This window comes from Pelophylax lessonae, assembly GCF_965119305.1.
Source record: "Pelophylax lessonae genome assembly, chromosome: 10".
NCBI lineage: Eukaryota > Metazoa > Chordata > Amphibia > Anura > Ranidae > Pelophylax > Pelophylax lessonae.
This window is the reverse complement of record NC_138777.1, coordinates 13,904,325-13,926,596: the sequence shown is the minus strand read 5'-3', so window position 1 is coordinate 13,926,596 and position 22,272 is coordinate 13,904,325. Positions and strand designations below refer to the sequence as shown.

Below are 22,272 nucleotides of genomic sequence, written 5' to 3'. Positions count from 1 at the left end.
ACAAATACAGCTGCATGCAGTAAAATGGAAGACAGTGAGTGACTAGTCAGGGCCAAGCCAAGGGGCAGGCAAAAGAGGGGGCTGCTTTAGGCAGCTCAGCAGGATGGGGCGGACCTACAACCTATACTAATGGCCCAACTCACATCTCATAGAGGGGGGTGCACGCAGCCTTTTTGCCTCGAGTGCTAACTTCTCTTTTTCCACATTTTGTTATGTTACAGCTCTATTCCAAAATGGATTAAATTCCTTATTTTCCTCAAAATTCTACAAACAATCCCCCATAATGACAATGCGATGCTAATTTACTAAAAATAAAAAACAAAAAAGTCCCATGTACATAAGTATTCACAGCCTTTGCTAGGATTGAGCTCCTGTTTTCCACTGATCATCCATGAGATGTTTCTATAACTTGATTGGAGTCCACCTGTGGTTAATGCAGTTGATTGGACATGATTTTGAAAAGCACACACCTGTCTATATAAGGTCCCACAGTTATCAGTGCATGTCAGAGCACAAACCAAGCCATGAAGTCCAAGGAATTGTCTGTAGACCTCCAACACAGGATTGTATGGAGGCACAGATCTGGGGAGGGGTAAAGAAAAATATGTGCAACATTGAAGTCCCAATGAGCCCAGTGGCCTCCATCATCCGTAAATGGAAGAAGCTTGGAACCACCAGGACTCTTCCTAGAGCGGGCCCGCCCGGGGGAGAAGGGCCTTAATCAGGGAGGTGACCAAGAACCCGATGGTCACTCTGACAGAGCTCCAGCACTTCTCTATTGAGAGAGGAGAACCTTCCAGAAGAACAATCATCTCTGCAGCACTCCACCAATCAGGCCTGTATGGTAGAGTGGCCAGACAGAAGCCACTGCTCAGTAAAAGGCACATGACAGCCCACCTGGAGTTTGTCAAAAGTCACCTGAAGGACTCTCAGACCATGAGAAACAAAATTCTCTGGTCTGAGGAAACAAAGGAGGAATAGCACCTGAATGGCAAGTGTCATGTCTGGAGGAAATCAGGCACCGCTCATCATCTGGCCAATACCATCCCTACAGTGAAGCATGGTGGTGGCAGCATTATGCCGTGGGGATGTTTTCAGTGGCAAGAACTGGGAGACTAGTCAGGATTGAGGGAAAGATGAATGCAGCAATGTACAGAGACATCCTTGATGAAAACCTTCTCCAGAGCACTCTGGACCTCAGATTGGGGTGAAGGTTCATCTTCCAGCAGGACAACGATCCTAAGCACACAGCCAAGATAACAAAGGAGTGGCTATGGGACAACTCTGTGAATGTCCTTGAGAGGCCCAGCCAGAGCCCAGACTTGAACCCGATTGAACATCTCTGGAGAGATCTGAAAATGGCTGTGCAACCGACGCTCCCCATCCAACCTGATGGAGCTTGAGAGGTCCTGCAAAGAAGAATGGGAGAAACTGCCCAAAAATAGGAGTGCCAAGCTTGTAGCATCATACGCAAAAAGACTTGAGGCTGTCATTGGTGACAAAGGAGCTTCACCAAAGTATTGAGCAAAAGCTGTGATACTTATCTACATGGGATTTTTTTTGTTCCTTTTTTATTTTTAATTAATTTGCAAAGATTTCAAACAAACTTCTTTCACGTTGTAATAATGGGGTATTGTTTGTAGAATTTTGAGGAAAATAATGAATTTAATCTATTTTGGAATAAGGCTGTAACATAACAAAATGTGGAAAAAGCGAAGCTCTGTGAATACTTTCCGGATGCACTGCATATAGTATATCAGATGATGGGTCCACTTTAAGGGATACCCCTAACTCTATTGACCATAGATCCAGCCACTAGAGGGCGCACCTTCCGATCTGTTCATGATATATGGTGAGGAGTACAAAATGTGAAAAATCTGATCAAAAATTACCTTCAGATCATCTTTTACAACAATAACTCATAATTAACACTGCTTGGGAGCAGACCATAATTTTCCCTTCCTAGACGCACATTCCCCCCCCCCCCCCCTCCTCCTCTCTAATGATCTGAGTGATTTACTGCCCCCCTCCCCACACACACACATTACAATAATGTCATTTCACCATTAATTCTTGGCTGCTCTATCTCTCCTCTGAATGGTAAATGGACGCAGATCGAGCGTGTGATTGTGCGATGTGTCTTTGCTGCCAGACAGCGGAGCCATTTTATTCCCAATAAACAGCTCTAATATCTATTAACACAGCAATTAACCCATTGCAGCTGTCCGCTCGGCCTTCTAATGTGGGGCTGTCTAGTGATATATATTAAATGAAGGATTAAAGTCATTCCGTAATGAAAGTAAGTTGGGCACACCCTAAGGACTGTAGGTAGCAAGTAAGCCACGCAATAAATTAGGCTGCTGTAACAAAAATAAAAGATTTCCCTAAAACAATGTATAAAAAAATTGTAAAAAATAAAATCATTAGTCATCATGCGTTTCGGAAAAAAAAACAACTTGTCACAAAGTAATAACTATACAAATTGTTTACATTTTTTTATTTTAAATTTATTTATTTATTTTATTTATTTATTTTATTTGTGTGGAGTGTACCCCAAATTTTCCCAGTTTGAGGTGGGACATGGCTAGATAATGGAGTTCATTACTGGAAGCATTGCTTATTCATTGCTTTAGAAAGAGGTTCATTCCCCAAAACCTTCCCGGAAAGCATTGCTTATCCTCCACCTCCATCTTTACCTCTGTCTGGTGCCTTCTCTTTGGCTCCCCCCCCCCCCATGTTCCCCAATGTGCCCTGATGTGAAACTTAAAGGGTCCGGGTCATCAAACACATTTTTTAACCACTTAAGCCCCGGAGGATTTGGCTGCTAAAGGACCAGGGGTTTTTTTGCGATTTTTTACTGCGTGACTTTAACGGACAATTGCGCGGTCGTGCGACGCTGTACCTAAACGAATTTGACGTCCTTTTTTTCCCACAAACAGAGCTTTCTTTTGGTGGTATTTGATCACCTGTGCGATTTTTTGATCACGCGCTATAAACAAAAAAAGAGCGTAAATTTTGCAAAAATAACAATATTTTTCACATTTTTTTATATGAAATTCCCCAAAAAAAAAAGTAAAAATCAAAATTTTTTAACATTTTTCGGCCAATTTGTTTTATGCTACCTATGTTTGGTAAAAAAAATCGCAAAAAGCGTATTTTGATTGGTTTGCGCAAAAGTTATTGCGTTTACTAACAAAGAGAAAGATTTTTGTCATTTTTGGTGTTTTTTTTTTTAACGCGTAATGGCGGCGATCTGCGATTTTTTTTTCGGTACTGCGACATTGCGGCGGACAGATCGGACCCTTGACTGACATTTTTGACACTTTTGGGGTTACCAGTGACATTACTGCAGTAATCAGTGCTATACATATGCACTGTTACTGCAAAAATGACACTGGCAGGGAAGGGGTTAACTTTATTGGGAAGGGAGGGGTTAAGTGTGTCCTAGGGGCGTGCTTTCTACTGTGTAGGGACATTGCTATTGGTGTAAAAGCAAAGATCAACAGTTCTACATAGTAGAACGGTCAGATCTTTACTTTTACACAGGGAGAACTGACAGGCAGCTTGTTTACACAAGCTGCTCTGTCTTTCTCCCTTCACAGGAGCGATCGTAGTGTGGCCGGCGGACATCGAGTCCGCCGGTCACACGCACTGACTTGCCTGTGAACGAGCCGCGGCGGGCGCGCGCCTCGGCGGGCGCGCGCCCGCTCGCTATAGGCTCGCAAGTCAGTGACAGGCGAGTGACGTACCGATACGTCACTCTGCCTGGCCGGGGCTGACCGCCGCAGTATATAGTCGTGCGGCGGTCGGCAACCGGTTAATGTTTCGTTTTTTTTTTTTTTTTTTCAATTATTTTTTTTTTTTTTATAATTTTACATTTTTATTTATTTATTTTTTACCTTTAAAAAAAAAGTTTTATGGACTGTACCCCAGATTATCCCAGCCTGAGGTGTAACATAACTTGAGAAAAGGTTTTTTTTCCCTGAATCTGTGCTGGTTTTCCACCTTTCATCTGTACTTGTATTTGTTGCCTTTTTTGGGGGGCTAATTTGTGTATTTTTGCACTCTAAAGTATGCTATGCCCGTATTGTATATTCCCTCAATGTGTCCTAATGTGGAATCTAAAGGGGCCTAGTCACAAACAATTTTTGTTTTTAGTAGAATTCTTTAAAAATGTCTATTTTTTTATTTAAATTATTATTATTATTATTTTTTTTAATAACTTTTATTCAACTTTTAAAAAGATTGTATGGACTGTCACTGTACCCAAGATTTACCCAGGTTGAGGGGAGGTGGAACATGGCTTTAGAAAGAGGTTCATTCCCCAAAACTTTCCCAGAAGCATTGCTTATCCTCCACCTCCATCTTTACCTGTCTGCTGCCTTCTCTTTGGCTCCCCCATGTTCCCCAATGTGCCCTGATGTGACACTTAAAGGGTCCGGGTCATCAAACACATTTTTTTAATGTTTCAGTTTGTTTTTTTTCCAATTTCAATTTTTTTTTTTTTTTTTTAATTTTACATTTTTATTTATTTATTTTTTACCTTTAAAAAAAAAAAAAAAAATTATGGACTGTACCCCAGATTATCACAGCCTGAGGTGTGACATAACTTGAGAAAAGGGTTTGTTCCCTGAATCGGTGCTGGTTTTCCACCTCCATTTGTACCTGTATCTGTTGTCTATTTTTTTTTGGCTCATTTGTGTATTTTTGCACTCTACAGTATGCTATGCCTGTATTAGATATCCCCTCAATGTGTCCTAATGTGGAACCTAAAGGGGCCTAGTCACAAACAATTTTTTTTTAGAATTCTTTAAAAATGTCTATTTTTTTATTTTTATTTATTTATTTTTGTAATAACTTTTATTCAACATTTTAAAAAGATTGTAGATTTACCCAGGTTGAGGGGAGGTGGAACATAGCTTTAGAAAGAGGTTCATTCCCCAAAACTTTTCCGGAAGCATTGCTTGTCCTCTACCTCCATCTTTATCCATGCCTGCTGCCTTCTATTTTGTTCCCCCCATGTTCCCCAATGTGCCCTAATGTAAGACTTAAAGGGGCCTGGTCAACAAAGAAATTTTTTAACATTTCATTTTATATTTTTTTTTTCAAATTTTAATTTTTTTTTTAATTTTACATTTTTATTTATTTATTTTTTACCTTTAAAAAAAAAAAAAAGTTTATGGACTGTACCCCCGATTATTCCAGCCTGAGATGTGACATAACTTGAGAAAAGGGTTTGTTCCCTGAATCTTTGCTGGTTTTCCACCACCATCTGTACCTGTATTTGTTGCCTTCTTTTTTGGCTCATTTGTGTATTTTTGCACTTTACAGTATGCTATGCCTGTATTGGATATTCCCGCAATGTGTCCTGGTCATCAATCACATTTTTTAACATTTAATTTTTTTTTTTTTCAATTTTTCTTTTGAATTTTACATTTTTATTTATTTATTTTTTACCTTTAATGTTTTGAGTCACTGGAAAAGATGTGATTAGAGTTCTCGGCAAGTTGGAGTTTTTGACAGAACATCGGCTCGCCGTGTGATCGGCGAGCCGAAGAAAGAATCGGCCGCCGGCGGAAGTTCACCATAGAGAATACCAAGGACCAGATGGTCCACGGAAGTCTATATGACACGCAGAGGCTCAGGCGCGACGTTATGACGTCACATACGGCCTGGCAGTTGTAACTACTGCCGTGTGTTTAGCTGGGAAGTCCAAAATCAGTTTTTTGTTTTGTTTTTTTTTTTTTTTATATCTCAGTCTTTCCAGCCTAGAGAAAGTTGAGTGAGGGCAAGATGGTCCCCACTTGGCTCTTTGCCCTCCGACCCCCGATGTCACTTCCGGTTCTCAGGCTTGAAGAGATTATTCCTATTTTTTTTTTTTTTTTTTTTTACGGTCAAAGTGTCAATTTATTTGTTTATTTATTTTATTGTTGCTTTTAAAGATAAATGGGAGATCTGAGGTCTTTTTGACCAAAGATCTCTCCATAAAGAGGACCTGTCATGCCCTATTCCTATTACAAGGGATGGTTACATTCCTTGTAATAAGAATAAAAGTGGTCAAAAAATAAATTAAAATTAAAGGGAAAGTGTAAAAATATAAAAATAAAATAAACAATAAAAAATAAAAATTTTAAGTATCCCCATCCCTGCGTGCTCGCACGCAGAAGCGAAAGCATACGCAAGTTGCACCCACATATGTAAACAACGTTTAAACCACACATGTGAGGTATAATACTTACATTCCTTGTAACAGCAATAAAAGTTATCCAAAAAATAAAGGGACAGTGTAAAAATAAAAAATAAATAACAAAAAAATAAAATTTAAAGCGCCCCATCCCTCCGTGCTGGTGTGCAGAAGCGAACACATATGTAAGTCGCGCCCACATATGTAAATGAGGTTCAAACCACACATGTGAGGTATTGCCACGAACGTCTGAGTGAGAGCAATAATTCTATTCCTAGACCTCCCCTGTGACTCTAAGCTGGCAGCCTGTAAACATTTTTAAAGCATCGCCTAACGAGATTTGTAAGTACCGAAGTTTGGCGCTATTCAACGGGTGTGCAGAATTTTAAAGCATGACATGTTAGGTATCTATTTACTCGGCATAACATCATCTTTCACATTATACAAAAAAATTGGCTAATCTTTAGTGTTTTGTTTTTTAATTCATGAAACTGTTTTTTTTTCTCCAAAAAAAAATGCGTTTAAAAATTGCTGCGCAAATACCGTGTGACATAAAAAGTTGAAACAACCGCCACTTTTTTTCCCTAGGGTCTCTGCTAAAAAAAAACATATTTAATGTTTGGGGATTCTGAGTAATTTTCTAGCAAAAAAAATGATTTTTACATGTAGGAGAGGAGTGCCAGAATAGACCCGGTATGGAAGTGGTTAAAAATGTTTTATTTCCCTGAATCCAGGACCAATGTTATTTTTCTTGTAGAACTTACAGGGTCCTAGTCACTAAACTATTTTTTTTTTTTTTAATTCAATTTAAAAAGAAAAATCTCAAATTTTGTATTTCATTTTTTTTTCAAATTATTTTTTTTTTTCTTCTTTTCATTTTCAAAAATTGTATTTGCCCAGGTTGAGATGGGTCATGGCTTTAGAAAGGGGTTCATTCCCCAAAACTATGTCCCGATGGAAACAGCCTGAGGTGGGACAAAGAAAATTCCCTGAATTGGTGCTGGTTTTCCCCCTTCATCTGTACCCGTTGCCTTCTTTTTGGCTCATTTGTGTATTTTTGCACTTTATGCCTGTATTGGATATTCCCTCAAACTCAATGTGTCCTAAAGTGGAGCCTGAGAGGGCCGTCACAAACTTTTTTTTTTAATAACATTTTTTAAAAACTTCTATTTTCTATTTTGAATTTTATTTTTTGATTTTTAATTATTTTTCTTTTAACATTTAAAAACAAATTGTATAGGTTGTACCCAAGATTTACCCATGTTGAGGTGAGGTGGAGAAAGAGGTTCCTTTCCCAAAACTGTGGCCCGACAGAAGCTGCTGTTTCCTGGCTTCAGTGCATCTCCCTTATTTATTTATTTTTTTTAAAGCATGACATGTTAGGTATCTATTTACTCGGCTTAACATCATCTTTCACATTATACAAAAAAAAAATGACCAGCTTTACTGTTTTGTTTTTTAATTAATGAAACTGTTTTATTTAAAAAAAAAAAAAAAACGCCTTTGAAAAATTGCTGCACAAATACCGTGTGACATAAAAAGTTGAAACGACCGCCATTTTATTCCCTAGGGTCTCTGCTAAAAAAAAAAGAAATTTATGGGTCCTGAGTAATTTTCTAGCAAAAAAATGATTTTTACATGTAGGAGAGGAGTGCCAGAATAGACCTGGTATGGAAGTGGTTAAAAATGTGTCGAATCCCTGAAACCAGATGCCCGCATCCTCCACCAAAAAAAAATAAAAAAAATCCCTGAAACCAGGGCCTGATGTTATTTTTCTCGTGGAACATTCAGGGTCCTAGCCACTAAACAAATTATTTTAATTCAATTATTTATTAATTATTTATTTAAATAAAATTTAAAAAGAAAAATCTCAAATTTTGTATTTTATTTTTTTTTTTCAAATGACTTTGTTTTTTATTTAATTTTCTTTCTTTCATTTTCAAAGGTTGTACGGACTCTACCCAAGATTTAGCCAGGTTGAGATGGGTCATGGCCTTAGAAAGGGGTTCATTCCCCAAAACTAGGTCCCGGTAGAAGCAGCCGATTCTTGGTTTTAATGAGTCAACGTTACTGAACCTTACACGTGATTGGGCTATTGGAAGCTTCTGTCAGAGCCCAGTCACCCGGGTGGTTTGACCGATCCCCTTTAAATTCCCCCCCGTGTCGCTCATCACAAGGGTTAACGCGCGTCCCGCCATGTGCAATGCGGCTGACGCTTCATTCATTGTCCGATGCTTATTAGATCAGAGGCGGCTCATCTCCTCTGATACATTTCACATCGCTCTGTAGGTAATGTTAAGATAATTAGAAAATGATCGCGGCTGAGAATAGCGAACGAGAGGCAAAACACAAGCCCTCCTCTCTGACATTTACGCAGCGCCTCTCTAATAATTACGCCGGCCCGGAATGAAAGGGCCCTTTGTTGTCAGCGCTATCCATTTAACAGCGAGGAGAATTAGCCGGAGAACAGACGTGGGAGAGAGGCGGCGCAATGAAGTCCTAAAGAGACGGCGAGCTTTTCAGCGAGCGGAATGAGAGGCCAAACTCCAGAGGAATCGCCTGGGGGGGGGGGGGGAGCTACAAGTCCCAGCTTAACCATGTAAAACACTCCAGGCAGATATAGAAATATCGCCAATTAATACAATTCCACTTGCCGGCCAGGCCTTTTCTAGAACTTTGTATTTACAAATTTAAATCAGTATTTTTTGCTAGAGAATTACTTAGGACCCCCAAACATTATATATATATATATATATATATATATATCTTTTTTTTTGTAGAGATGGAGTCTCTACTGAGGCCTGGGGGCCAGAAGTGGCCCTTTATTTAATTTTATCCGACCCTTGGGGCACTATTTCACTCACTGACAAAAACAAAGGGGCACAATTCCTCTCAATTATACCAATACTGGGACCCAAAGCCTCCAACGATGGGGCACAATTCCTCCCAATAACACCAACAATGGGACCCAAAGACACCAATGATGGGGCACTATTCCTACCAATGGCACCAACGATGGGACGCAAGGACACCAGTGATGGTGTCATTGGTAGGAATAGTGCCCTATCACTGGTGTCTTTGGGTCCCATCGTTGGTGCCATTGGTAGGAATAGTGCCCCATCATTGTTGTCTTTGGGTCCCATTGTTGGTGTTATTGGGAGGAATTTTGCTCCATCGTTGGTGCCATTGGTAGGAATAGTGCCCTAATGATGGGGCACAATTCCTCCCAACAACACCAACAATGGGACCCAAAGACACCAATGATGGGGCACAATTCCTACCAATGGCACCAATGATGGGGCACAATTCCTCCCAATAACACCAACAATGGGACCCAAAGACATCAATGATGGGGCACTATTCCTACCAATGGCACCAACAATGAGGCAATATTCCTCCCAATAACACCAAAAACGGGACCCAAAGACACCAATGATGGGGCACTATTCCTACCAATGGCACCAACGATGGGGCACAGTTCCTCCCAATAACACCAACAATGGGACACAAAGACACCAATGATGGGGCATTATTACTACCAATGGCAGCAACGAAGGGACACAATTCCTCCCAATAACACCAACAATGGGACCCAAAGACACCAATGATGGGGCACTATTACTATCAATACCACCAATGACGGGGCACAATTTATCCCAATAACACCAACAATGGGACCCAAGGACACCAATGATGGGGCACTATTCCTACCAATGGCACCAACGATGGGGCACTATTCCTACCAATGGCACCAACGATGAGGCAATATTCCTCCCAATAACACCAAAAACGGGACCCAAAGACACCAATGATGGGGCACTATTCCTACCAATGGCACCAACAATGGGGCACTATTCCTCCCAATAACACCAACAATGGGACCCAAAGACACCAATGATGGGGCACTGTTTCTACCCATGGCATCAACGATGGGGCACAATTCCTCCCAATAACACCAACAATGTGACCCAAAGACACCAATGATGGGGCACTATTTCTACCCATGGCACCAACGGTGAGGCATTATTCCTCTCAATAACACCAACAATGGGACCCAAAGACACCAATGATGGGGCACTATTCCTACCAATGGCACCAACGATGAGGCACTATTCCTCTCAATAACACCAACAATGGGACCCAAAGACACCAATGATGGGACATTATTTCTACCCATGGCATCAACGATGGGACACAATTCCTCCCAATAACACCAACAATAGGACCCAAAGACACCAATGATGGGGCACTATTTCTACCCATGGCAACAACGATGGGGCACTATTCCTCCCAATAATTCCAACAATGGGACCCAAAGACACAAATGATGGGCACTATTCCTACCAATGGCACCAACGATGAGGCACTTTTTCTCCCAATAACACCAACAATGGGACCCAAAGACACCAACAATGGGGCGTTATTCCTACCAATGGCTCCAATGATGGGGCACAATTCCTCTCAATGATACTAAAGATGGGGCATTTTTTATTGCAAATGGTGCTTGGATATTTCTACTCCCGATGGCCACAGTCCGGCCCCCCTAAAGTCTGAAGGACAGTAAACTGAGCCTTTGATTAGAAAGTTTGGCGACCCCTGTAGTAGAGAATAAAATGGTGATTGTTAAAATATTTAAGGTCACACTGTATTTGCGCAGTGGTCCTTTAAAAGCAACTTTTTTTGGAAAAAAATACACTTTAATAAATAATAATAAAAAAAACAAAAAAAAAAAAAAACAAACGTTAAAGTCAGCCCAGTTTTTCTGTATAATTTGAGATGATGTTACGCCAAGTAAATAGATACCTAAAATGTCATGCTTTGAAATTGCGCACGCTCGTGGAATGGCAACAAACTACGATACTTAAACATCTCCGTAGGCGACGCTTTAAAACATTTGTACAGGTTTCCAGTGTAGAGTTACAGAGAAGCTCTTGCTCTTACGATTGCGGTGATACCTCACATGTGGGGTTTGAACACCGTTTACATAGGCAGGTGTGACTTACGTATGCGTTTGCTTCTGCATACCAGTACGGAGGGATGGGGAGCTTTAAATTTTATTTTTTTGTTATTTATTTATTTTTATTTTTCTACACTGTCCCTTTATTTTTTGTATTTTTTGGATCACTTTTATTTCTATCACAAAATAAAGATGTAAACATCCCTTGTAATAGAAATAAGCAGGACAGGTCCTCTTTATAGAGAGATCTGGGGTCAACAAGACCTCAGATCTCCCATTTATCTTTAAAAGCAACAAAAAAATAAATAAATTGACACTTTGATCTTAAAAAAAGAAATAATAATAATCTCTTCAAGCCCGAGAACCGGAAGTGACATCGGGGGTCGGAGGGCATAGAGCCAAGTGGGGACCATCTTGCCCTCACTCAACTTCCTCCCTATCCAGCCAACAGATTGGATCGCCCACAGAACAAGATGATGCCGGGGCTATGATAGCTTGCTGCTGCCATAACCCCCATATTAAATGTCAGAGTAATGACATCAATGTATTGTGGGCAGTCAGCAAGTGGTAAAATCAATTCATTTTTTGTTTCCCATACCGCTAGCGGACTTGAACTTTATCTTGATAACAGCAAGCTTCAGTCACCTGGGGGTGGGAGAGTCAGCAAGCTGAGCCAATCAGGTCAAGGAAGGAAGGAAGGAAGGAAGGAACAGAAGAACCGGAAAGGGAAGGAAGGTAGTGAGTGGAGAGAAGGAAAGGAAAGTAGGAAGAAAGAAGGAAGGGAAAGGGAAAAAAATGAAGGAAAGATGGAAGGAAGGACAGAAGGAAGGAATGGAAAAGAAGGGTGAGGAAGGAAGGATAGAAGGAAGCCAGGAAGAAAGGGGAAGAGAAGGAAGGAAGGGAGGAAGGAAGGAAGGAAGGAACAGAAGAACCGGAAAGGGAAGGACGGTAGTGAGAGGAGAGAAGGAAAGGAAAGTAGAAAGAAGGAAAGGGAAGGGAAAAAAAGGAAAGAAAGACGGAAGGAAGGACGGAAGGAAGGAATGGAAAAGAAGGGTGAGGAAGGAAGGATAGAAGGAAGCCAGGAAGAAAGGGGAAGAGAAGGAAGGAAGGAAGGAAGGAAGGAAGGAAGGAAGGAAGGAAGGAAGGAAGGAAGGAAGGAAGGAAGGAAGGAAGGAAGGAAGGAAGGAAAAGATGGAAGAAAGAGAGGAAGCAAGGAAGGAAGGGAAGTGAACCTAAAGAAGGAATGGAAAGGGAAGCAAGAGAGAGGAAGGAAGGATAAAAGGAAGGAAGGAAGGAAAGAAGGAAGGTAGGGAGAGGAAAGAATAAGGGAAGGAAAAGGAAAGGAAAAGAAGGGAGAAGATGGAAGAATGGAAAGAAGTAAGGAAGGAAAGAAAGAAGGAAGGAAGGGAGACTAAAGAAGGAATAGAAAGGGAAAAAAGGAAGGAAATGACTGAAGAAAGGAGAAAAAGGAAGGAAGATAAGAAGGAAGGGGGACTAAAGAAGGAATGGTAAGGAAAATAAGGGAGAGGAAGGAAGGAAGGAAGGAAAAGATGGAAGTAAGGCGAGGAAGTAAGGAGAAAGGGAAGGGAAAGGACAGAAGGGATGGAGAGGAAGGAAGGAAGAATGGAAAGAAGGAAGGTATGAAGGAAGGGAGACTAAAGAAGGAATGGTAAGGAAAATAAGGGAGAGGAAGAAAGGAAGGAAGGATGGAAGGAAAGAAGGAAAAGAAGGAAGTAAGGAGAGGAAGTAAGGAGAAAAGAAGGGAAAGGATAGAAGGAATAGAGAGGAAGGAAGGAAGGAAGAGATGGAAATAAGGAGAGGAAGTAAGGAGAAAAGGAAGGGGAAGGACAGAAGGAATGGAGAGGAAGGAAGGAAGAATGGAAGGAAGGAAGGTAAAGAAGGAAGGAAGGAAGAATGAAAGGAAGGAAGATTAATGGACGGATTTCTTGAAGAAATATTAAAGTAAGAAGCAGATGGTCCGGCACAGAGCAGGAAATGAATTTTCATACGTGTGCATTGTAAATGGTTTATTAGCGGTGTAAATGTAATGCACTTTTCTTACAACAAGCTTTATTTGTGATTCATCTCTCTAACAGACGCAGGCGCCCAGGACGAAGCCCAGCTCCTCCACGAGTGGTTCCAGCTCGCCCTAGAAAAGAGTAAATTGAATCGTTACGAGTCAGAGCTACAGTGCGTGTAAGTTGGGACGCAGGCGATATCAGCATGCACACCGGAGTCTTGTGGGGGGGAGAGCAGAGCAGCCGGGAAATTCTGGATGCGATTAATTTCGGAGATATGCACGGGTCTCCATTGTCTTCCTGCTGCATGTAGATCTCATTACGGAATAAATTGCAGCTTTACCTCTCGCATTGAATCTTCTCATTAGCATAGAGCCGAACGCGGCGTTATACAAACATCGCCAATTGTTTTCCCCGCTCTTCATCCGGAGACGGCGCAATGTGTTGTGATGCCGGCGAGCCGGAGAGAAATACATATTCTGGGGATTTATGTCATGTTTTTTTCTCATTTAATTCAAGGTTACAGAGCGGTTTTCCAATCTCAGTCACAGCAAGATTAATAAAGCCAGAACGCTGTCATGGACTATTAATGGGAAATGGACCTGGGCGTCCTTACTTACTGTAACTCCTTTATAATTGGGGGTATTGGTGCCTTCATGGCCGGAGTGATGCCCATTCAAAGCTAAACTTCGGGGAAATGTCAAACTACCCTACCCAAGGGTTAAAGCCAACTTCCATCTGCAATAAAATAATAATAGCACATGCATTAAATAATAAAAATGTGCATTTATTCATTTTGTTTGCATTGGAGCCCGCAAAGCTGCAATTGAGAACAGTGGACCCCAGGTGCAATGCTCTGGCTCTTGCAGACTTTTTCTCCAGCCATAGGTAGGTACGGAGGTACAGAGGTAGGGCCCATCAGCTCTGGAGCTGAGGGAAGTATCAGTGACATCCCCACACTTGTCTTCCATTGGAAACAATGAGACCCCCTGTCATAGGAGTTGATGAGTCTTGTAGTTTCTTCATTTACAGATTCCTGTGATCGATTGACGCAACTGTGTGGGTGGAGCCACAGGAAATACACATATTATAATTAGGGCACTTTATTAGGGAGTATTTACAAATGCTGAGACTTTCACAGATAGATTCCTGTGTGCTTACTAAAAGCTTGTACTTCCATGGAAAGAAGTAAGGAAAAAAGGAAGGAAGGGAACACAAAGAAAGAATAGGAAGGGAAAGGAGTTGAAAAGAAAGAAGAGAAGGAAGGGGGGAGGGGAAGGATAAGGATGAAAGGAAAGGAGGGAGGGAGGAAAGGAAGGGGGAAGAAAAGGTAGCGGAAGGAAGGGAGAGGAAGGAAGAAGGAAAGGAAGAAAGAAAAAGGAGGGAAGGAAAAGGAAGGAGAGGAAGGAAAGGGAGAGAGAGGAAGGAAAGGGAAGAAGAGGAGAGGAAGGAAAGGGAGAGAGAGAAAGGGAAGGAGAGGAGAGGAAGGAAAGGGAGGGGAGGGGGAGAGAAGGAAGTTGGAAAGGAAGAAAAAAAAGGGGAGGAACAAAGTAAGGAAGCAAAGGGAGGAAAATGAAGGAAGGAAGGAAGGAAGGGAGGAAAGGGATGGGAAGGAAAGGGATGGGAAGGAAGGGATGAATGAAGGAAGGAAAAGAAGGGAGAGGAGGGAAGGAAAGGGACAGGAAGGAAGGGATGAATGAAGGAAGAAATAAAAAGGAGGGGAAGAAAGCAAAGGGAGGGAAGGAAAGATGAAGGAGAGGAGAGGAAGGAAAGGGAGGGGAGGGGAGGAGAAGGAAGTTGGAAAGGAAGAAAAAAAAGGGGAGGAACAAAGTAAGGAAGCAAAGGGAGGAAAATGAAGGAAGGAAGGGAGGAAAGGGATGGGAAGGAAAGGGATGAATGAAGGAAGAAATAAAAAGGAGGGGAAGAAAGCAAAGGGAGGGAAGGAAAGATGAAGGAGAGGAGCGGAAGGAAAGGGAGGGGAGGGGAGGAGAAGGAAGTTGGAAAGGAAGAAAAAAAAAGGGGAGGAACAAAGTAAGGAAGCACAGGGTGGAAAATGAAGGAAGGGAGGAAAGGGATGGGAAGGAAGGGATGAATGAAGGAAGGAAAAGAAGGGAGGGGAGGGAAGGAAAGGGAGGTGAAGACAGAAATGGAAGGGGAAGGAAGGAAGGAGATGGAGGGAAAGGAAGAAAGAAATAGGAGGGGAAGGAAAGGTAAGGAAGGAATTAAAGGGAGAGGAAGGAAGAAAGGGGAGAGGAAGGAAAGAAAGGGAAGGGAAGGAGGGAATGAAGCAAGGAAAAAAAGGTTGGGGGAGAAAATGGAAGGAGAGGCAGGAAAGAGAGGGGAGGAGAAGGAAGGTGGAAGAAAGAAAAGGGGGGGGGAAGGATGTAAGGAAGCAAAGGGAGGAAAAGGAAGGAGGGACGGAAGGAAGGAAGGAAGGAAGGAAGGAAGGAAGGAAGGAAGGAAGGAAGGAAAGAAGGAAGGGGAATGAAGGGAAGGGAAGAAAGGAAGGAGAGGGAGGGAAAGGAAGGAAGAAATAGGAGGAGAAGGAAGGAAATTGAGGGGAAGGTAAGGAAGGAAAAAAGGAAAGGGAGGAAAAGGAAGGAAGAAAAGAGAGGGGTAGGAACGTAAAAAGGAAGGGGGGGAGGAAAGAGAGGGGAAGGAAGGAAGAAAAGGGAGGGGAAGGAACGGAAAAAGGAAGGGGGGGAGAGAGGGGAAGGAAGGAAGGAAGAAAAGAGAGGGGAGGAATGGAAGGAAAGGGAGGGAAAGAAAGGAAGGAAGGAATGTATGGGGAAGACAGGAAAGAAGGAAAAGGAGTTAAAGGAATGAAGGAAAGGAAGGGAAAGAAAGTTAGGCAGAAAATGGAGGGGAAGGATGGAAGTTAGTCCTGCATTGTAAACAAGTACACCAAAAGGATGTCCACAATCAAGGGGAGCGAGAAATAAAGTAATTTGTATCCTAGACAAAAAGTAGTGTTTGACCCTTGTTGTGAGGGCGGGGAGCACCGGGCAGGAGTAGTTTAGGACATTTTGCCAGAGTTCAGTTTTAAAGGATATCCAAACAAATCAAAAACGTCATATATTGCAGCTTTCCAGTCCTTAGATCTTTTATCAGGCTAAGTACATTTTCTTTTCGGAAATCCAACGGTGGGAAATCTCAAACAATGTGTTCAGCTATCTTCTATGAATCATAAAACGCCTCCCCTCTATGGTATGGGGGCATAGAGAGTGGCAGTTGTTCTGGAGACTCAGCACACTTACTGCACTAGGGTGATGGTGCTGCTCCTCCATAGATACATTGTAGTGAATGAGCGTTGTCACCCTAGGACAGGAAGTGTGTTACTGGCAGGATCACCTGGTGAAAACAAGGAGAAAAAAAGCTTAAAAAAGGGAAGGTAGTGCAGCCACTTCATCTAAGGAGGAATGAGCTGTAGTATGTTAAATGCTTGTTTTTAGAGTTAAATATGCTTTATTGTGCTTTGACATGCTAAACCGACCTATGATAATACCAAGAGGCTACTTTAGCACGCCTTAAGCACACTTTAAGGTGCCTTAAGTTTTACTTGAAATTTGATAAATCAGGGCAACTTTGGGTCTTATGAGTTATTTTACCTTATATATGTTATACATACTGTATATATTATATATATATATATTGTCTTTCATTTAACCTGTACACCGCTGGATATTATTTAACAGAGCCAAAGAGCTGGACCTGGAGGATCAACAAGGGCGACTTGAACAAAATCTGCGGGAGAGGATGTTGATTGACCGTAAGTGGTCATATTTTGGGTCCATAGATCATTATAGTATATTCTCAGAGCAACCTACAAACACAATTGTCAGAATTAGCTAACAAGATCTGTTATATTGTATCCCTACTGATGTCTATGTATCCTCCTCTTCTCCTTCTCATGTTACTTTGTATCCCTACTAATGGCCCTGTATCCTCTCTTCTTCCTCTTCTCATCTGTTACATTGTATCCCTACTGATGTCTCTGTATCCTTCTCTTCTTCCTCTTCTCATCTGTTACTTTGTATCCCTACTGATGTCTCTGTATCCTTCTCTTCTTTTCCTTCTCATCTGTTACTTTGTATCCCTATTGATGGCCCTGTATCCTCTTTTCTTCCTCTTCTCATCTGAGAGGGGCGGCCCCCTGTAAAAAAGGCCGCACTTTTGCCCAACACGCATACTCATAGTTGCCAAGCGTGGGGGTGTTCGCACATAGTCTAACACCGGCTGTTAAATACCAGAGCTCACATGAAGAGCTCAGGTGTGTGTGCTGCCTGGGTGGGGTACCCACAGGAGACAGAGAGCAATGAAAGATCCCTTCCCCTGCGGTTCCGCCAGTAGCCGATGTTCTGGCGCAGCTTGCGAGACTTGCATTTGTATTGGGTAGAACTGGAAGAGGGGGCGTGGCCGGCCTCACACCTGGCCTGCCTTCTTCTGCTTTGGTGCATGCGTGACGCTAGGTACTGAAGACTGTGGGAGCACTGGGAGCACTGGGAGAGAGCAACAGAGAGGTTTTTAGTTAGTTCTGTGTGGCAGGACACAGAGGGTGTCCATCATTTCTTCTAGTAGTGGCTTCTGATCTGCTGGATGGCCAAGTGTTGCATAACCTGTCATGCTCAAAAATCACTATTCTACCCTAGCCTGTCCCTTACTGCCCTAGCCTGTCTATTTACTACCCTAGCCTGTCCCTTACTGCCCTAGCCTGTCCCTTATTGCCCTAGCCCACCCATGTACAACCCTAGCCTGTCCCTATACTGCCCTAGCCTGTCTATATACTACCCTAGCCTGTCTATATACCACCTTAGCCTGCCCCTATTCTGCCCTAGCCTGTCTATATACTACCCTAGCTTGCCCCTATACCCTAGCCTGTCTATATACTACCCTAGCCCATCCATATACTATCCTAGTCTGTCCCTATACTACCCTAGCCTGTCTATATACTACCCTAGCCCATCCATATACTACCCTAGTCTGTCCCTATACTACCCTAGCCTGTCTATATAGTACCCTAGCCTGTCTATATACTACCTTAGCCTGCCTGTATACTACCTTAGCCTGCCCCTATTCTGCCCTAGCCTGTCTATATACTACCCTAGCCTGGCCCTTTACTACCCTAGCCTGCCCCTATACCCTAGCCTGTCTATATACTACCTTAGCCTGCACCTATACTGCCCTAGCCTGTCTATATACTACCCTAGCCTGTCTATATATTACCCTAGCCTGCCCCTTTGCTACCCTAGCCTGCCCCTATACCCTAGCCTGTCTATATACTACTCTAGCCTACCCCTATACCAGTGTTTCTCAACTCCGGTCCTCAGGGCACACTAACAGGCCAGATTTTAAGTATTACCTTGGGGAGATGCAGACTAGAATACTGCAATCACTGAGCAGCAAATGGTATCACCTGTTATGTATTTCAGTTTTCTTGCAAACCTGGCCTGTTAGTGGGCCTTGAGGACCGGAGTTGAGAAACACTGCCCTATACTACCCTAGCCTGTCCCTTTACTACCCTAGTCTGTCCATATACTATCCTAGCCTGTCCATATACTACCCTAGCCTGTCCCTTTACTGCCCTAGTCTGTCCATATACTATCCTAGCCTGTCCCTATACTGCCCTAGCCTGTCCCTATACTGCCCTAGCCTGTCCATATACTACCCTAGCCTGTCAATATACTACCCTAGCCTGTCCCTATACTGGCCTAGCCTGTCCATATACTGCCCTAGCCTGCCCCTATAATGCCCTATACCAGTGTGATATCATCCATGGGTGAAACGTGTTCACTGCACACAGGCCCTGAGTGGTGGGGCCTGCACCCATGGCACAAATTGCACCCATGGATGCCCTAGGGTGCCAAGATGGGGGAGCGGTAACATGGTGGTATATCATATATTTTTGCACATAGACAAGGTACTTGTTGTCTGACTTCCTGATAAATTTAATTTTAGTTTTAATTATCATGATATAAAATAATTGATGTGGGGGCCTTTTGGTGGACGTATTTTTATTTTTTTTTGTTTTGGGAGGAGGGGGCTGCATTTCATTCTTAAACCCAGGCAGCACAATGTCTTAGGCCAGCCCTGGCCTGCCGTACTTTTTGAATGTCCCCGCACGGTGGGCAGCCCATAAAAAATAATGCTGAAAATAGGAACGCATGGGAATGTGCTAAAATGCATGCGCTCAGATGCACCTTTTATGCATCTTAAAAAAGCAGCCCATACAAAAAGCGTCTAGCTTGAGATGAGACCTCTGCTTGGATTGATTTTCATTGTGGTTCTCCTTATAGGGGCTCTGAAAGACGAGAAGGACATTGAAGAAGAAGATGCCATCCTTGCCGAGATGATGAGGGTTATCGAACAAAGAGATCACCTTGTGACCCGCATCGAAGAGCAGAGACTGAGGGAGGCCACCGAGGAGGCCGACCGCCTTGTAAACCCATTTGCACGGGGCCGCCAGCTGAACTTGGGGGTCATAAGCAACAGGAGAATTATATAACTCCAGGACACACACACTCCAGTCAAATATGATATGCTAACCATACCTAAATGACTCCGGTACCAGTCCTGGCATTCATTGTCTGCCGCTGGCTGGTATACCTTCTATGACCCTGTGCTTGCCAGTGTCATTATTTTCCAACTGGAACCTGGCAGGCCAGTGTGTTCCCTGCTTTCAGCACTGCCCCCTGGAGGACAAGACTGCACAGCACAGAATCATATGACAAGAGACTGCAGCGCTTCCAAAATAACTGTGAAATGTCAGCTGAATTTGGCTGCGATGCGTTATAAACACTAAACTGAACCTACACTCAATGGACTGTCTTAGATAGCTCGGGTTGCAATGTTTTTGAATAGTATTAGCTGGTATTTGGTTGATTGTACTCGCTGACGTTAGTTTCTTTTAATTGTCCTATGTCTTTCTTCTCAATTGTAAATGTGGCAGTTGTTTCCCAGTTGCTTGTTTGGCTAAGCTTGGAGATGTGGAGCAGGCTCTGCCTTCACTGGGCACCATGAGGGGGAAGTTGCACATTGGAAGTAGTTTTTTTCCATGCAGTATTCCTCTTTTCCTGGGGGGATTCCCTCTCCCTAGTTGTCAGGTGACTTTAATATTCTCAGCATAGTTATAGGGTTATTTTTATTTAAAAAATTGTAAAAGCCATAAGAAACAATTGCATCTGGGTGTGCAATGTGTGTGGGGTCCTGAGGGGGGGAGAGCCCAATGTGCCCTATCACAATGCATATATGGAGGAGCTGACGCTGTTCCACCTATGCTCCAAAATGCCCCTTACTGGGAGACAGACTGACCTGTGGGGATTATACTGGGGGACAGACTGACCTGGGGGGATTATACTGGGGGACAGACTGACCTGGGGGGATTATACTGGGGGACAGACTGACCTGGGGGGGATTATACTGGGGGACAGACTGACCTGTGAGGACTATACTGGGAGACAGACTGACCTGTGGGGATTATACTGGGGGACAGACTGACCTTGGGGGATTATACTGGGGGGGACAGACTGACCTGGGGGGATTATACTGGGGAACAGACTGACCTGGGGGGATTATACTGGGGCACAGACTGACCTGGGGGGATTATACTGGGGGACAGAGTGACCTGGGGGGATTAAACTGGGGGACAGACTGACATGGGAGATTAAACTGGGTGACAGACTGACCTGGGGGGATTATACTGGGGGACAGACTGGCCTGGGGGTATTATACTGGGGACACAGTGACCTGGGGGGATTATACTGGGGGACAGACTGACCTGGGGGTATTATACTGGGGACAGAGTGACCTGGGGGGATTATACTGGGGGACAGAGTGACCTGGGGGAAAGGAGGAAAGGTTATATTGTAGAACAGGCTGACCTTGGGGGGAATTGTAATGGGGTACAGACCGACCTGGGGGATTATACTGGGGGACAGATTGACCTGGGGGGAGGATTATGCTGAGGGACAAACGGGTCTGGGGGGAGGATTATACTGGGGGGGCGGCATACTGACCTGTGGGGGAGGATTATACTGAGGGGCATACTGAGCTGGGGGGGGGGGCACTTTTACTGGGGGACAGACTGGCCTGGGGAGGGTAGGATTGTACAGAGGGACAGAATGACCTGGAGGTGGGAAAATAATTATACTGGGGTACAGATTGATCTGGGGAGGAAGGATTATACTGAGAGATAGACTGACCTGGGGGAGATTGTACTGGGGGACAGATTGACCTTGAGGGGGAGAATTATACTAGGAGACAGACTGTCCTGGGAAGGATTATACTGGGGGGCAGATTGGCCTGGGGGGAAGGTAAAGGATTATACTGGGGGACAGACTGACCTGGTGGGAAGGAGGAAAGATTATATTGGGGGACAGACTGATCTCGGGGGAACTGTACTGGGATACAGACTGTCCTGGGGGGGGGGGGATTATACTGGGGGACAGATTGACCTGAGGGGAGGATTATACTGATGGAAAGGCTCACTTTGGGCGGATTATACTGGGGAAATATTGACCTAGGGGGAGAGGGAAGGATTATACTGGGGGACAAACTGACCTGGGGGGGATTGTACTTGGAGACAGGCTGACTTGGGAGGGGACTATGCTGGGGGACAGACTGACCTGGGGGGAGGATTATGCTGGGGGACAGACTGACCTGGGGGAGAGGATTATACTGGAGGGCATACTGACTGGAAGATTGTACTAGATGATAGACCTAGAATGACCTGGAGGTGGGGAAAGGATTATACTGGGGTACAGATTAACCTGGGGGATATTGAACTGGGTGACAGACTGACCTGGGGAGGATTATACTTGGGGCAGATTGGCCTGGGGGGGGGGAAGAATTATACTGGGGGACAGACTGTCCTGGGGGGATGTGCAGGGGGAAAGACCGACCTGGGGGACAGATTGACCTGGGGAAAAAAGGATTGTACTGGGGGACAGACTGACCTGGGGGAGATTGTACTGGGGGACGGACTGACCTGGGGGAGATTGTACTGGGGGACAGACTGACCTGGGGGAGATTGTACTGGGGGACAGACTGACCTGAGGGAGATTGTACTGGGGACATGCTGACCTGAGGGAGATTGTACTGGGGGACGGACTTAGCTG

At 43.7% G+C, this 22,272-nt stretch overlaps 1 protein-coding gene across 2 annotated transcripts in view; it reads left to right on the top strand.

Annotated features, from left to right (window-relative positions):
• The window catches only part of MICAL2 (microtubule associated monooxygenase, calponin and LIM domain containing 2), a 398,277-nt gene extending 378,586 nt beyond the window's left edge, over nucleotides 1–19,691 (top strand). For both annotated transcript variants that reach the window (XM_082270277.1, XM_082270276.1), the window contains 3 exons: nucleotides 13,238–13,337; nucleotides 16,855–16,928; nucleotides 19,453–19,691. In XM_082270277.1, the coding sequence (XP_082126403.1) occupies nucleotides 13,238–13,337; nucleotides 16,855–16,928; nucleotides 19,453–19,661 (383 nt within the window). In that variant the 3' untranslated portion in view covers nucleotides 19,662–19,691. The remainder of the gene's footprint in view (nucleotides 1–13,237; nucleotides 13,338–16,854; nucleotides 16,929–19,452) is intronic.
• The last annotated feature ends 2,581 nt before the right edge of the window (nucleotides 19,692–22,272 follow it).